We start from the raw sequence: 14,844 nt of genomic DNA on the forward strand, positions 1-14,844 counted from the left end.
TGTTTATCCCAGAATACTATTTAAAATTATGTGCACTCTATTTCCATCTTTAATAGGTTACCAATTTTAAAAAATTTTTATTTTATTTTTAATTAGAGTTACAAACACATAACATTACATTGTTACTTTACAATTTTTAATCTAATCTAATCTAAACTTCTTAAACTACCTTATCTAGTATATGTTCTATTTACCGAAAATTTTACATAGCTGGGCTATTTATATCTTTTCTTTTTCACGCTGATGATTTTAAGTATATTTTTCCACCTAAGGGGCTAAAATTAATTGAATTAGTCTGTATAGTTCTGTAGTCCAGGACAATAAGTATCTAACAATGTTTGTTTTCTGTAGCATTCTTTTGCCTGTGTTTTGGAGTTTAGAAAACTTCTTAATTATAGCCCTTGATTTCGCTCTAGACAAGGGTTTTGATTTGCCTTCTATAAATCTGTTTCTGGCCTAGTAGTTTTAGGATGAGATTATTCTTTTCCTGAGAAAATCCTGAAGAAGTTTAGCTCATTAAGGAGATCAGGTAAAGTTAAATAGAAAGAGAGAGAAATGCAAATGTAGGTTTCAGAGTTACCAAAACTTTGAGAAATTTGGAAGTTAGGCTTTTGTTTTGAGGCCTGGGCATACCAATTAAAGAAGGAAATATTGACTATTTGAATTTTCGTCAAAAGTTCACCACAACAGCCATGGTTACTCTAAGTCAAAATGTTTTTCCTTCACTGAGGAAAATGTAAGAGTCTTAAGAATATAGCTTTATAAAAGAAGCAAAAGCTCTTTCAAGTGGAGAGTGAGAATCTGATATAGAAAAACTCATCATAAAAAAAAAGAGAGAGGCCACTATGGTCAAGCCAACAGTGTGTGTTTGTCACCAATGTCTCGGTGCCCCAACTGTGCCACGGGCCATATGATCTACAACTCAGCAATCATTGGCCTCAGATAAAGACCAAGCAAAGTGACCTTGTTTCATGAATTTACAGCACAAGGAATGTCTGCATAAAGGTTTTGTAGGGGATCTGAGGCAAAGTTTGACCAATAGCTTTTTTGGAAACTGGACCTGCTGTAACTCTGACTCTTGCTCTAGGCACTTAAGTGGGTACTTAACCAAAATAGTAATCAAAAGCAGTATCTATCTATCTATCTATCTATCTATCTATCTATCTATCTATCTATCTATCTACTAGTTAAACCCAATGCAAATAGCATTTTTGCTCTTTGGTAGCTATTGTATAAACTAGATCCTGATATGGAAGAGCGGGGGAGGTTCTTGCTCAGAAACAACTTAGATCAGCAAATCCTTTCAGAAAGAGTCCCTAATACCCATTAATATATAACAATAATAGTTTTACTTACCATAGCAACCAAGCCGGCCTCATTCCTTTTTACTTGCTATATTATCTCTGGGGATACTGTGCCTTCTACAAACAGGTTCAATTCTTTAAACACAATCCATTAAATTTAGAAATTTTTTCTCCCTCCCCCTACACTCCTGCCTTTCTCCATTTTACTTTTAAAAGAAATTATAACCAACCAGGAAAAGCAACTTACCAATGTGTGTTAGGAGTCATAATAATGTTCATAGTCTTTGATCCTGAAGTCTTATCACTTAGAATTTATTCTGAGAAAAAAAAATCAAAAGAAGAAAAAGATAAATTGAAAGAATGAAACAGTCTGAAAAATTAAGAAGTAGATATATTAATTATTATATATATATAATTCAAGGGCTATGATACCAAAAGCTAATAGGAACATGAACAACTCTTAAATTATAATTATAAATAAAAAATAGAAAAAAATTGGTCTGTGTATATATACTGTTCTTGGAACTGTGTAAATACAGGTATACTTATGAGCAAAGATTGGAAAGTACATTGTGCACAAAGACAAAAAATAATTTAGATCAGAGTAGCAGAAGAATGGTTTTGTTTTGGTGGTGATCACTTTTCAAGATGTTCTTTAATAATACAAAAAATTAATAGTTCCCCAGTGTAGTCAGTATAATGGCATACAAAAGCAGAAGGAGCTCTAGTTTGGGAGTCAGGAAATGTCACTAACTGGCAATATGATCCTAGCAAAATCTTTCATTCTCTAATCTCACTTTTTTCATCTATAAAATGAGCATACTGAGCAACTTCTTTGTAAGTTGACTTGTAGTTTTAAATTCTATTATCTTTCATGGACTTTCTTCTTTATTTAAGTTGATGTTTGAAAGTGTTTAAAACTGTTTAAGAATGGTAAATATTTGTCAAATGGCAAGGCCTCGGTAAAGAACTCTCAGGTCTTAGTCTCAAGCTTAGAGAAATGAGTTACATAAAATAAAAAGTAGTATTTCTGTCTTGACTCAAAAGTAGTCATTTTTTTCTTGAGCATAAAACTTTGATCTACTTTTCAGAAAAGCTCATACTTCCAACATGCTGCTGAATACATAGTTAACCACACAATAAAATGTCTTTAAAAGATGGGAAGATAATGTTATCCAACTGCAATATGATATTATAAGTGAATAAATCAGGACTGTTGACACAGGATGAGCTGCTGTCTTCTAATTGTTGCAAAGCATAATGATATATATATTTTAGTTTTATGGGCTAAGAAGTCAGCAAGTTAGAGTCCTCAGCAGGTGGCAACATGATCACCAAAGGTAACCCCAGGGGCTATTAGAGCCCAAAGAAGCAGTGTTTCCAGGACATATTTCACTTATCTTGGATCTAAAACTTAGTTCCTTTTCATAGGCTACCCTTCTCTCTTTTCTCTTTAGAGAAATCCAGCCCATCTCTTGGGTACCCAAGGTCTAGCAGAGGTTTTGTGGTCATCTGCACACAGTTCTAAACCTCTGTTTTTCTTTTTACCAGCTGTGTGATCATATGTCCTCTCTGAGTATCAGGATTTACTCATAAAATCTTTCCTCACACAGCTGTGTCACAAAGAGATCTAACACTTAATGCGACTCTAGTATAGTGTTGGGAGAATGGTATTAAATAAATTTTAGAACCTTTCTCATTTCCCAATTCCCTCTTATAAGAATCCTTGTCTATAGCACCATCATTTGTAACTTACTTTGGTACTTTGTAATGTTTCTCAGATGATTCATACAAGTATAACTTCTCTTCTAAATCTCTTAGATGTAGGATCCTAGCTACAGGAGGAGCGCCTACTGAACATGTTAGAAGCTTAGGGAAAAGTTTAGTAACATTGTCCATGATGAAGAAGCTCAAAATAGAATTAATATGTATTGTGTGGTTCTGTCTCATGTGGGATTCTTCCTCTCTACTAATGAAGAAATGACTGAAGAAATGACATTCAGAAAGGCTATTTGATGTGACCAAGAGACACAGATAGAAAAGACAGCTGAGATTTGGAACCCACATTCTTCTAAGTTTAAATATAAACTTGTCTTTAAAAATGAATTTACTATCAACAACTAACACAGAGTTGTTACAGAATACCCAGGGCCCATCATCCAATACAGATTTGTAGATGAAGTGGCTTTTTGACTAATGACTATTAGAAACTGGCTCTGTAGCAGTGTCCTAAAGATGTCACTAAAGAGCTCATATTTCTGCTCCACTGGATGCAGGCTGCTGGGGTGATATAGAGAGATTGTTGACTCCTTAACAAAGACGATACCTATTAACCTACCTAGAAGAAAAGGAAGAGTATCTATAAGCCTCAAGTCTATTCAGACTTTTCTCTGATGACATAATTGTTATTTCTTTTAAATGACTCACAAAATTTGATTCTGCTCCATGAAAGATCTCTTTTATCTATATTGGTTTTAAATGACTAAATTAATGCCTTGGGGAAAGAAACTCAATGACTCTTATTGAACTGTAAAGCTATAATAAACATTGAATATTTTTAAACTCTGATATAGGATTTCTTAATGACCAAGATAATTTTATGGACATGTTATACCAAGAAAATAATGATTACATTGCTTTAAAATGCTGTCGTAAATGTGGCCTTTGCCTGATCATTATTGCTACTTTTAATTAATAAAGTAAAATGGTGGTCAAAATTCTTGAGAATCAAAGTACATGGGAGTAATAACACATAGGTAACAAAAGTTAGAAACTTTGAATATGTTTCCTTTGAAAGGTCCTTCTATGTGCAAGTGTTGGCAAAAATATGGAGCAAACAGAATTCTCATATGCTCTTGGTGGGAAAGAAAATGGTACAATCACTCCAGAAAAGAGTTTGCTAGTTTCTTGAAAAGTTAAATATACACCCATCACATAACGATCTAGCCATTCTACTCTAGACATTTACTCAAGAGGAATGAAAGTATATGACTGCATGAAGTCTTATACATGAATATTCATAGCAGCTTTATTCATAATTCATAGCAGCTTTATTCATAATAGTAAAAAATTGGAAACAACCTAAATACACAATAATAGGTGAATGGGTACTGATTCTGGAAGTCTAGCTGGGGTCAGCTTCTTTTCTTTAGCTTGGAATGAGCCCCAATATGTAAAGAGCTTGAAAGTTACTCTTACAATAAGAAAAAAGCTAAATAAACTGAAAATTAATGACCTAATGACTTTTTCATGAGAGATTTGAGGTAGCAGAACAAACTACCACCCTGGAATCTGGAGAGACAGACAGGAAAATGCAAAGAATCACATCCAATATCAGCCTGTCTGGTATAGAAGCTGTCAGCACCATAAACTGATAGGAATACTTAAATAGTAATTTTGACAAATTGCTGGACCTGAGTGTAGACTAATATGAGGGTGACATACTCCTGGAATCAATAGCTTTGGTTGGTGGAATGGCTGTGGGTGACATATTTTCATGAGTTTTGCCTCCAGAACGTCACAGGTTCTTATGGTGAAGAGCTAAGCAAAAAATCTTAGCTGTATTTTGCAACACTCCCAGTGCATTCTCCATAACAAAAGCCTACTCTACAGGGAAAAAAGACTTTACCAAAGTCTCATTACCTTGAGGATAAGGGTAATTATGCAACTCCAACCCTTCTACCCTTCCCATCTCACCTAGGGAGGAAAAAGTAAAAACAAACAAACAAAAAACTGAAAGCACAAAATGTTTGTGAAGGTCACAGCCCATGGACAAAGGCTCATGAAAAGACTGGTTTATAGAATGCTTTCCCTCCCCATTATTTCCAGCACACCAACAGGCCTCCAATATGACACCTGTGGATAATAGCTGGAAGAGCTGTGAGGCAGATACTCTATTTAAGAAGGTATTCTTAGGGAACTCAAAGACTACAGATCATGCAAAAATGAGGACACTGAAGGAAATTGAAGCCTCGGAGACCTACAGCTACAAACAGTAAACATAGCATAACTCTACCAAATAAAATAAACTCTTACACTGAAGGTATATTTAAATCAGTTACTATTATCCAATACATAAAATCAAGCTTTTTAAAAAAAATTACAAGGCATGCTAAAAGGCGAGAAAAAGCCGTCAAAAGAGACAAAACAAACATTCAGAAGCAGACTCAGATATGACACCCATTTTGGAATGATTGGACAGGAAATTTATAATAACCGATTAATTTGTTAAGGGCTCCGATGGAAAATGTAGACAACATGCAAGAACAGGTGAGTAATGTAAGCAGAAAGATAGAAAAAAATTAAAAGGAAATGCTCGAATTAAAACCCTGTAAAAGAAGGAAGCTTCTGATGGTTCATCAGTAGACTGGGAACAGCCACAGAAGAATCAATGAGCTTTATGATATGTCCATAGAAACTTCCCAAACTGAAATGCAAAGAGAAAAAATAATGAAGAAAAACCCCAGAACAGCATACCCAAGTACTGTGAGATAATTTCAAAAGGAATAACTTATGACTAATTGGGATCGCCGGAAAAAAAGAGAGAGAGAATGAAACAAATGAAATATTTGATGTAAAAATGCTGAGAATTTTCCTAAATGAATAGTGGATACCTAAGAATAGATCCAAGAAACTTAGCGAACACCAAGGAAAATAAATACTAAACAAAAAACAAAACAAAAAAAGCTATACCTAGGCATATCACATTCAAACTGAAAACCCAAAAAATAAATAAATAAGAGAGAAAATCTTGAAAGAAGCCAGAGGAGAAACACATTTCCTACAGAGGAAAAAGAATAAGAATTATATTAAACTTCTTATTAGAAACAATGAAAGCAGGAAGAAAGTGAAGTGAAATATTTAAAGTACTGAAAGAAAAAAAACAACTAAAGTAGAATTCTAGATCCAGTAAAATTATTTTTAAAAGTGAAGGAGAAATACTTTCTCAAATAAAAAAGAGAATATATCGCTAGCAAATATGCCCTGCAAGACATTTTAAACAAAATTTTTCAAGCAGAAGAAAAATAATATAGCTCAGAAACATGAATTTACATAAAGAAAGGGAGAATGTCAGAGAAGGAATAAAGGAAGGCAAAATGAGATATTTTACTTTTCTTACTCTTCATTGATTCAGTAGATAACTATTCAAAGTAACAATAGTAATAATATAATGGATAATTATAGTATGTGGATAATTGAAATGAATGAAAACAATGCGATGAGATGAGAGGAATAAATTGGGAATACTCTTTCATAAAGTACCTGAACTATCTGTGATATAGTATAGTGTTATCTGAAAGCAGTTAGATAAGTTGTAAATGTATACTGCAAACACTAGAGCAAACACTAAAGAAATTTTTGAAAGAAGTATAATTGATATGCTAAGAAGAAAAAATAGAAGCATAGAAGCATATAAAATGCTCAATTAAAACCATACAAGGCAGAAAAAGAAGGGAAAGGGGAAAAAGAATCAAATAACAAATGCAAAGGATAGAAAACAGTTGCAAACAGGTGAATGGATAAAAGAATTATGATTTATCCATTCAATAGCCATCCATTCTGCAATATAAAAGAACGAACTATCGATATAGGCAACAACATGGATACATCTCAGAATAATAATGCTGACTTAAAGAAGCCAGACTCCACCCAAAAGAATATATACTTTCATCATTTATGTAAAATTCTATAAGGCGCGAACTAATCTATAGTGACAGAAAGCAGAAGAAAAGCTATATGGAGACCAGAGAGAGGAGGTGATTGGGTGGCAGGAGGGAAGGGTTACAAAGGAGCGTGAAGAAACTATTAGGAACAATGAATGTGTTTATTGTCTTGATTGGGGTGATGGTTTCATGGGTGCATATGTATGTCAAAACTCATGAAATTATGCTTTAAATAAGTGCCATGTATTGTATGTCAATAATACCTCAAGGAAAGTTTTTTAAAAATAGCTTACAGTGAGATGTGACAAAAGCAATGAGCATGGAGGTCTGAGAGGTCTGCAATAAATTTATGATTTACTTGCTGCATGATTTTAGGCAACTTATTTAACTCTTCTGAATCAAAGTGTCCTCTCTAACATGAGTATTATATCAGTTAGGATTGTGTTCATACATATTTGAAAACTCAACAATGGTTGAAATGAGTAAGGATTGTATTTGTCTCATGGACCAAATTTGGGATATAGGCTGTTCGGAGCTGGCTTAGAGAATCAGTGATGAACCAAGATCCTTTTGCTTTCCTTGGTGATAGCTGCCATTCCTCAAGCAACTTGTATATTCCAGAAGAAAGAGAGAGGAAGGGACAGCGGCACCATCAGCTGACTTCATCTTATGTTTCATTGGCCATAGCTGAATCACATGGCTAGTCTTAGCTGCAAAAGGGTCTGAGAAGGCAAGTGTTTGTCCTCTAACTTGTATAGCACAGAAGAGAAATCAATAAAAGGTTGGACTGGGTGTTGAAGGAGCCTACCTATAGCATTTACCCTCAGTACAATAAGAGTAAGTAGCCCAAATACTCATTACAAAGTTTTAAGGGCATAAAGGATGAAAATTTGCTGTGAAAACCATAAGATGAAAAAAAAAATCATGTTGCTATTTGTTTCCTAACAAGGCCGAATCTAAACACTACTGAAATTATTTGTTTATTGTCTATCTCCTCCCCAACCTTTGAAAACTTAATTCCATAAGAGCAAGGAGCTTTTACATCTTTATTTACAGCTATACGTTTGTAATCTTGAACAGCATTTGCCCCATGATATATGTTCTAAATGAACCTTGTGTCTATGGCCATGCCACCCTAAACAAGCCTGATCCCATCTGATCTCGGAAGCTAAGCAGGGTCAGGCCTGGTTAGTACTAGGATGAGAGACCATCTAGGAAGACTAGGTGCTGTAGGTGTAAAAAAATAAATAAAAAATAAGGGATCGTAAGCTGACAAGGTCCTTGCAATCTGTGAGGTCAACCAAGGGTTGCTTTGCTTCTAAAAAAAAAAAAAAAAAAATAAAAAGTAAAATTAAATAAATAAAAATAAATGAACATTGAGAATGCCTTTTTATCCACTTATGTATTTTTATTGCTTCCTCCGTTCTAATTAACACTCCATCACCTCAGATTTCTTCTCCTTTGAACATTTCAGTTCTATTTTTAGCAAATACCAATTGTATGATATAGTATTATCAACTATATCACTATGTTATAGAGTCTCAGACCTTATTCATCTTATAGATGAAAGTTAGTACTTTTACCACATATTATACCATATATCATATATTATACTATATATCATATGTTATTGCTTTAATATTATTGGTGCCCTTTTTGCTCTTTTAAACATCTGCCAAAATTAGTATTTTGGCCTGAGTCTTGGGAATGGATATAGGGAAAATGTTTGTGAATTGCTGAAGTGTTTGTAAAAGAAAATTAGATTCTAAAGAAATAATCTTCTAGGCATGTTTGAGCCATACTAAAGATAGTATTTTAGGTGCAGAATGTACTATCTTTGTAAAACCAAGTGACAAAGCTATTAATTTGTTTCTTAAATTTATACTTAACCAATGTTTTTTAAACTGGTACATTGCCAGTCTGTTGTATAGGGTTTTTTTTTTAATATGTTCATACATTTAAATTACAAAGAGGCAAGATTGTGCCATTTCATTTGTGGAAAAGATATGCACACCTAAAATCTGATGAGAAACATGACAACTCTTAAAGCAGTTTTCTACAATCAACACTCTGTTGCCACACACTCCCAGCTTCATTATTACTGGGAAAAAATTTTCTTCTCTTTTTTTAATCGAAATATTTTTGGCACCTTCTATACTCAGGTAGCTGTATTTAGCTATTTTGCGATATGAATCTTCACTATAATCTGATATTAGCACACATCTTCAAGGTCATTGGGTTCTGGCATTAGATTGATCTTTATTTAGTTGAAATGGTCCAAGATCCGCTTACAAAACACATGAGGAAGCCACTAGAAGGTAGCAAAGTGCAAACTAAATTTAAATTTGCCCCAGAAAGACTACTACGAAAAAGATTTTGCAAATAAGATTTCTTAAATGCAAAACGTCCAAATTAATTCAGTGATGTAAAATAACTTATGTGCAAATGGCTTTCCTTTGGAAGTAGTTGGTCCAAGGTTGAAGAGCAAAATGAGAACAGAATTGGTTCTAGTCTCAGCTCTTTAACTAATCATGATTTGAGGCAATCTTCAATTTGCCTCTATAGTCTTTCTATGATACACGGATTTGCACAAAATGATTCTTAATGTTTTTTCGACTTCAAAATTCCATGGTTTTGTGATTTATGACTTTATTTCAGTCCTTTTAAAAGCATGTTGATTAGGCTCTTTCATTATTTGACCAAACATAGCTTGACATTAGTGGAAATCTGCTTGGAACTAGCCGCCATTATGCCATGGAAAATTTAGGTCCCTGAAATGCATTGATTTACTTCTTAATAAAATGATACTTCTGCCCCCAAACTATTACTTGTATATAATCTAATGACAATAGAAATTGTAATGTTTTCTGAAATAAGATTTTACAAGCCATCAGAATGGTCTGTTTTTATTTGGAAAAAAAAAAGATAACTGAAACCCTACAATAATCTTGTAGATAGCCAAGTTGTTTTCACTCTCCATTTATTTTCCTTTTAAAGTATGACATATGTGAACTAAGTATTACTCTACCAAAATTATAAAATCATGAAGGTTAATCATTTTAAAAACTAATTGTTGGCTTGAAAGCCAAAAAGAATGTGACAGAGTAGATAGAAGAGCACATGATAGGTCTGAGCTACTGTTGTCATCATTCATTTGGTCAACCACTTCTAGCTTATGCATGTGGTTGATTTTGAGTCAATGAATTCACAGTTATTCTTCATATTTGTTCAATGATTGTCATTGTAAATACCCACCACAATAACCCATTTTCAGTGTATGCCTGAGTTGTAAAACTGAAGCTCTTTTCTAAATAGCATTTTTTATGAGCACCAACAGATAAAACTGTGAACAGTTTAGTGAAAGCAGAAACTATTTCTGATTCGAGACTGACAATGTACTCATATTTAACACCACACCACATATTTAAATATTTTCATTCCTCATTTAGGACACATTTTCCTCCTATGTGTGTAAGAAAGGAAGAAATATACCTGGCTGGCAGTGAATGTGATGTTTGAAGGAAAATCATCCTTAAAACATAATTAACGAATTATTATCAGAACCCAGAGCTATAGCAATGTTACAGGTACATCTTTGATTCCTTGCACATTAGCTCACCTGGTGCCAATAAAGCTGGCATTCCTTTTCCTGTGGAGGCCAGATAGCTTCCTCATCATCGGAGCCTTAGACCCAGGTCATCTCAATGCCTGAAGTCTTTTGCATGAAATAATAAATTACTCGTTTCAACCAATTTGCTTTTCCACTAGATGGTGAGGAATGTGAGGTGACCCTAACCTTAGAGTCCACAATTTCAGATATAAACTACATTCTCACACTAGTGAGATGAGCCCTTAAGACACTGTGGTATTACTTAGAGAGCAATGAGTACAGCACTGATTGCCTAGGTGCAAATCTTGACTCTGCTCTTTATTCTGTGCTTCAGTATCCTCATCTGTAAAATGAGATCGTGATGCTAGCTTCTTAAGGGTGGCGTTAAGCATTACAATACTTGTAAAACTATTATAATTATTTAAGCTTAGAATACTAAAATAGTTTAAATTCCTCCAATGCTTTTCCTACAAGATGTAGCCAAGAGTATCACCTTGGAATTCTTACTAATAATTCACTATTGACCATGGAAAAGTCACTTTACCTGTCTTGGCCTCATTTTCTTATTCAGGATTTTAGACAATGCTTCAAAGGTAATAAATACTCTAAGATGGTCTCAATGGATGTTGTGGAATGAACAAACTTCAAAATGAGATTGGCGCAAGCAAATGGCCAAGACATTCTCTAGTTTTACCACTTCATGTAATTCATTACCCCCAACCTGACTCTGGGGAACAGATGAAATGCAACTGACTACTCACAATGGGAAACCCTACTGCAGAACACCATACCATTTGCTGAAAAGAATTGTGAAACTATCTACACAAAATATCTCATCTTTCCGTGTGATAATTAATCCTATATCATTTCTACCAATATTGGACTGAAACAAACGCCTCATTAGAAGAATAAATCCACGTTTACTTTGTACAAAGCGCCTGTCAATGTCTGAGAATCTACCGCGGGCAGAAAGCGCCCCGGGGGCAGGGCTGTGCGCCCTCAGAGCAGCAGGAGGGAGCCCAGCAGCAGCTCGCCCTGGCCCAGCAGGCGGCCCCGCTCCCGGCCGCGGCCCTTGTTCTCCGCCTTGACGCGCACGGCCAGGCGGCGCACCTCGTCTTCCGAGAGCCCGTCGAACCAGAAGTCCTGGTCGAACACGGCCTTGCGGCTCCGCCGAACCACAGCGCTGCGCTGCTGGCGCGTCTTGCCCGGCGGCTGCAGGACGAAGCTGACGCGACAGCCGACGGCGCGGGGCTCGGCGTCTCCTCCGGCCTGGCCCTCGGGGCGCAGCAGCCGGATGCGGAGGCGCCCGCTGGCCCGACTGTACTCGACGGCCAGGCGCAGGGCGCCGCCGGCGCGGCCCAGAGTCACGGTGCCCTCCGCCTCCAGGGGGTCGGGCCGCGGGCCGGGGGACGCCTGGGGGAACGCGGACGGGGCCCGGGCTGGGGATCCCAAGCCGGCGCCGCGCTCCTCGCCCTCGTCCCCGCTGGACAAGGAGCGGGCGCGGGCCAGGCCGCGATTCCTCCGAGCCCGCAGCGCGCGGCTCAGCAGCCCTTCGGGGACGCGCAGGAGGCGGGATCCAGGGGCACGCGGGGCAAGAGTGTTCTGCGGCGGGCGGAGGCCACCGGGGACCGTGGAGGCGGCGGCGGGGGCTCCGCGCCGGGGCTCGGGAGGGGCGTCTCCTCCGCCGCCGCCGTAGGTGTGGGCCCGGGGGCGGGGCGCGGGTTGGGCAGCGGGCGGCTGCAGGAGCGCGGCGGCGCCGGGGCTCCCGAGGAAGAGCGACTCCTTGTGGCGGGTGTGCGGGCTCTCCAGCAGCGCGCAGAAGCCGTAGGCGGTGAGCGCTCGGGGCAGGTGCGGCAGCGAGAGCGCTGCCTGCGAGCGTGGGTCGGAGTCCGTACGCCGGGCGCCGTCGTCTGTCCCTGCTTCGTTGCCCCAGAAGTCCCTGAGTGTAGCCAGGGCCGGGTAGGGAGCGAGCCGCGGGGGGATACAGAACTCAGGGATGCGGTCTGGGGTGAGCACGTTTGCGCACGCGACGGGTGTGGTGGCAGTGATTCGGCGAGTGCGACGCTGGAGACTCCTTTTCACGCCCCGCAGGAGGCGCTTAGGACCCAAGTAGAGCGTCTCCAGGCACCACATCAGGCGGCAGGTGGCGAATTTATACGACCTCTGCTGGAGCTGGTCAGCCTGCAATGGACAAGCGCACAACAATCGTCAGAGTGAACCCTGCAGGGCGCAGCAATTTCTGTCTCTTCCACTTTTGTAGTGCTTTCTCCTCCCCCCCAGGACAAGGCAAACTGCCCCTCACGCTGCTGTTGCAAACTATGTTTCAGTGAATGAAAAACTATCGTTCTTCTTTTGTACCGTCTCCATTACGTAGTCCTGTATACTTCGGGGCTATTGCTTTAATCTGGATCCGCCCTCGTTGGCCTAAGGCAGAGATTCTCAAAGGGAAAATATCAAAATTTTGGCCTCTCACTGTCCTCGATGCCAGCAGGCGCTTTGCTTGTGCAATCGTTTATTGAATATTTGAGTTATTGCACTCTAGTCCTCAGAGAGAATTAAAGTAATAATTATTATCCCCTCCAGGACTTTTGTCTTGGTTTTCCTTTTTACCTAAGATAAGTCCCCCGAGGGAATTTAAGCAGGGTTATGTGGCTCATCTACTGTACCTGAGGTCCAACGTTAGATGGGTCTTCGCACCGTTCTTCCTGGAGCACCCACCGGGAAGGGAGCGGGGCCTTTGGAAAGTTCAAAATGCACGCGGTGGGGTTTAGTCTCGCTGTTCAAGGACAGCTGGCCTGAGCCTTTATACCTAGAACGCCCGCCAATAAGCAGACGGGAGCGACGCTCCTTGGTAACCTGACTCAGGCCTTTCCCCGCCTTCCTTCTGCCACGTGGCTGGATCCGCTGCAAAAACCCAAGAGACCGAGTTATTTTTCTCTCCTGCTTCGGGTGGGCATGTTATCCTCGGAAACCCTGAACAAGTTTCTATTTCCACATGTGCAAAAAGGGGTTACGCCTTTACTACGTCACAAAGTCATTGTGAGGATGAATGGACATAACGAATGTGAATGCTCAATACTGTACAGCCACCCCTAAAAGAAGGTAAAAGTCGGATTTGTCTTCTTCACTAATACCCTCTCCCAAAACAAGCCTTTCCATTTCCCAGCTTTCAAAGTTTCTTGATTTGCTTTGTGGTTTTCTGTTCTGATTTTAAATTTTTTTTGGTGGGGGTCGGGGGGCTGGAGATATTCCATATCTTGATCTGGGTGAGGTTAGAGGGGTGTATCCATATGTAAAAAAATCATCTAGCATACACTTAAGATTATATGTAAGATTGTATGTATTTGATACCTCCGTTTTAAAAAATCACAACCCATTTTTTTAAGCCATGTGTGCTGATTTTGGATTGGAAAAATATGCTCCTGAATACAGATTGGCTGTGAAATCATCCTTGGGAAAGCACCTTGACCACATCTGGCCTTTCTAGGCTGTGCCCACCTGAGAGACTCTTCCTTCCTTTTGAAACTGACTTGTGTTCATTCTGTGAGAGAGCTACTTCCAACTATCTCAGGCTGAAAGATATCTGAGGCATTTTGTTCAGCATTTGTGTGTGTGTGATTTTTGCATAAGATATGGCCTTGCAAATTAATTGCTTCTCCAAGCAATATTTTATAAATTGAATTCATGCACAGGTGATTTCAGGATGGAGTATGTGCATTTTTTCCCCCAGGATATTCACACACAGGCACTGTGCTTGATATAGTCTCTAGAATTGTCACATAGATCCTGCAAATTATGATTACTTTTAGTAACTTACCCAAGTTCATATAGTGATGCAAATGGAGGATGAATTGTTTGGGGGATTAAATGAATCTAATAATGTAAAATACTTAGCTTTATGCTTAGAACATGGTAAGTGCTAAATACATAAAAGCAGTGATCATTATTATTAATAAAAATAGAAGAGAGGTTGTAGAATGTAGTGACTAAGAAAATTGGGTCTGAAATCAGATCTAGTTTTGATTCTAGAATGATGGCTCTCTATGTGACCCTGAGCAAGTTACTTAACCTTTCTAAGCCTCAGTATCAAATGTAAAATTAGGAGGTGGGGCCTTTGGGAGGTAATGGGATTTAGTGACCTTATAAGAGAGACCCATCATCATCATCATAATAGTATCTACCTATAGAGTTGTTTGAGTATATAATAAGATAATGCATATAAAGGGTTTAGCATAGAGCTTGACATATGCAATGTCAGATATTATAT

General features: G+C 38.4%; 1 protein-coding gene and 1 pseudogene across 1 annotated transcript; one reads left to right on the forward strand and one right to left on the reverse strand.

Moving 5' to 3' along the window:
• Positions 1–4,987: 4,987 nt before the first annotated feature.
• LOC120604564 (C2 calcium-dependent domain-containing protein 4A-like) lies at positions 4,988–13,476 on the reverse strand. The gene is made up of 3 exons (XM_039865418.1): positions 13,244–13,476; positions 10,776–12,758; positions 4,988–5,000 (listed from the first exon to the last, which is right to left on the reverse strand). The coding sequence occupies exon 2, from the start codon at positions 12,708–12,710 to the stop codon at positions 11,577–11,579; it is 1,134 nt and encodes a 377-aa protein (XP_039721352.1). The 5' UTR covers positions 12,711–12,758; positions 13,244–13,476; the 3' UTR covers positions 4,988–5,000; positions 10,776–11,576.
• On the forward strand, positions 8,085–8,203 carry LOC120604666 (uncharacterized; annotated as a pseudogene).
• Positions 13,477–14,844: the final 1,368 nt, after the last annotated feature.

The sequence above is a fragment of the Pteropus medius genome, unplaced genomic scaffold, assembly GCF_902729225.1.
Source record: "Pteropus medius unplaced genomic scaffold, Ma_sr-lr_union100, whole genome shotgun sequence".
Classification (NCBI taxonomy): domain Eukaryota; kingdom Metazoa; phylum Chordata; class Mammalia; order Chiroptera; family Pteropodidae; genus Pteropus; species Pteropus medius.

Coding starts and splice junctions, on each gene's coding strand:
- LOC120604564 (XM_039865418.1), bottom strand. CDS start 12,710: ATGTGGTGCCTGGAGACGCTCTACTTGGGTCCTAAGCGCCTCCTGCGG.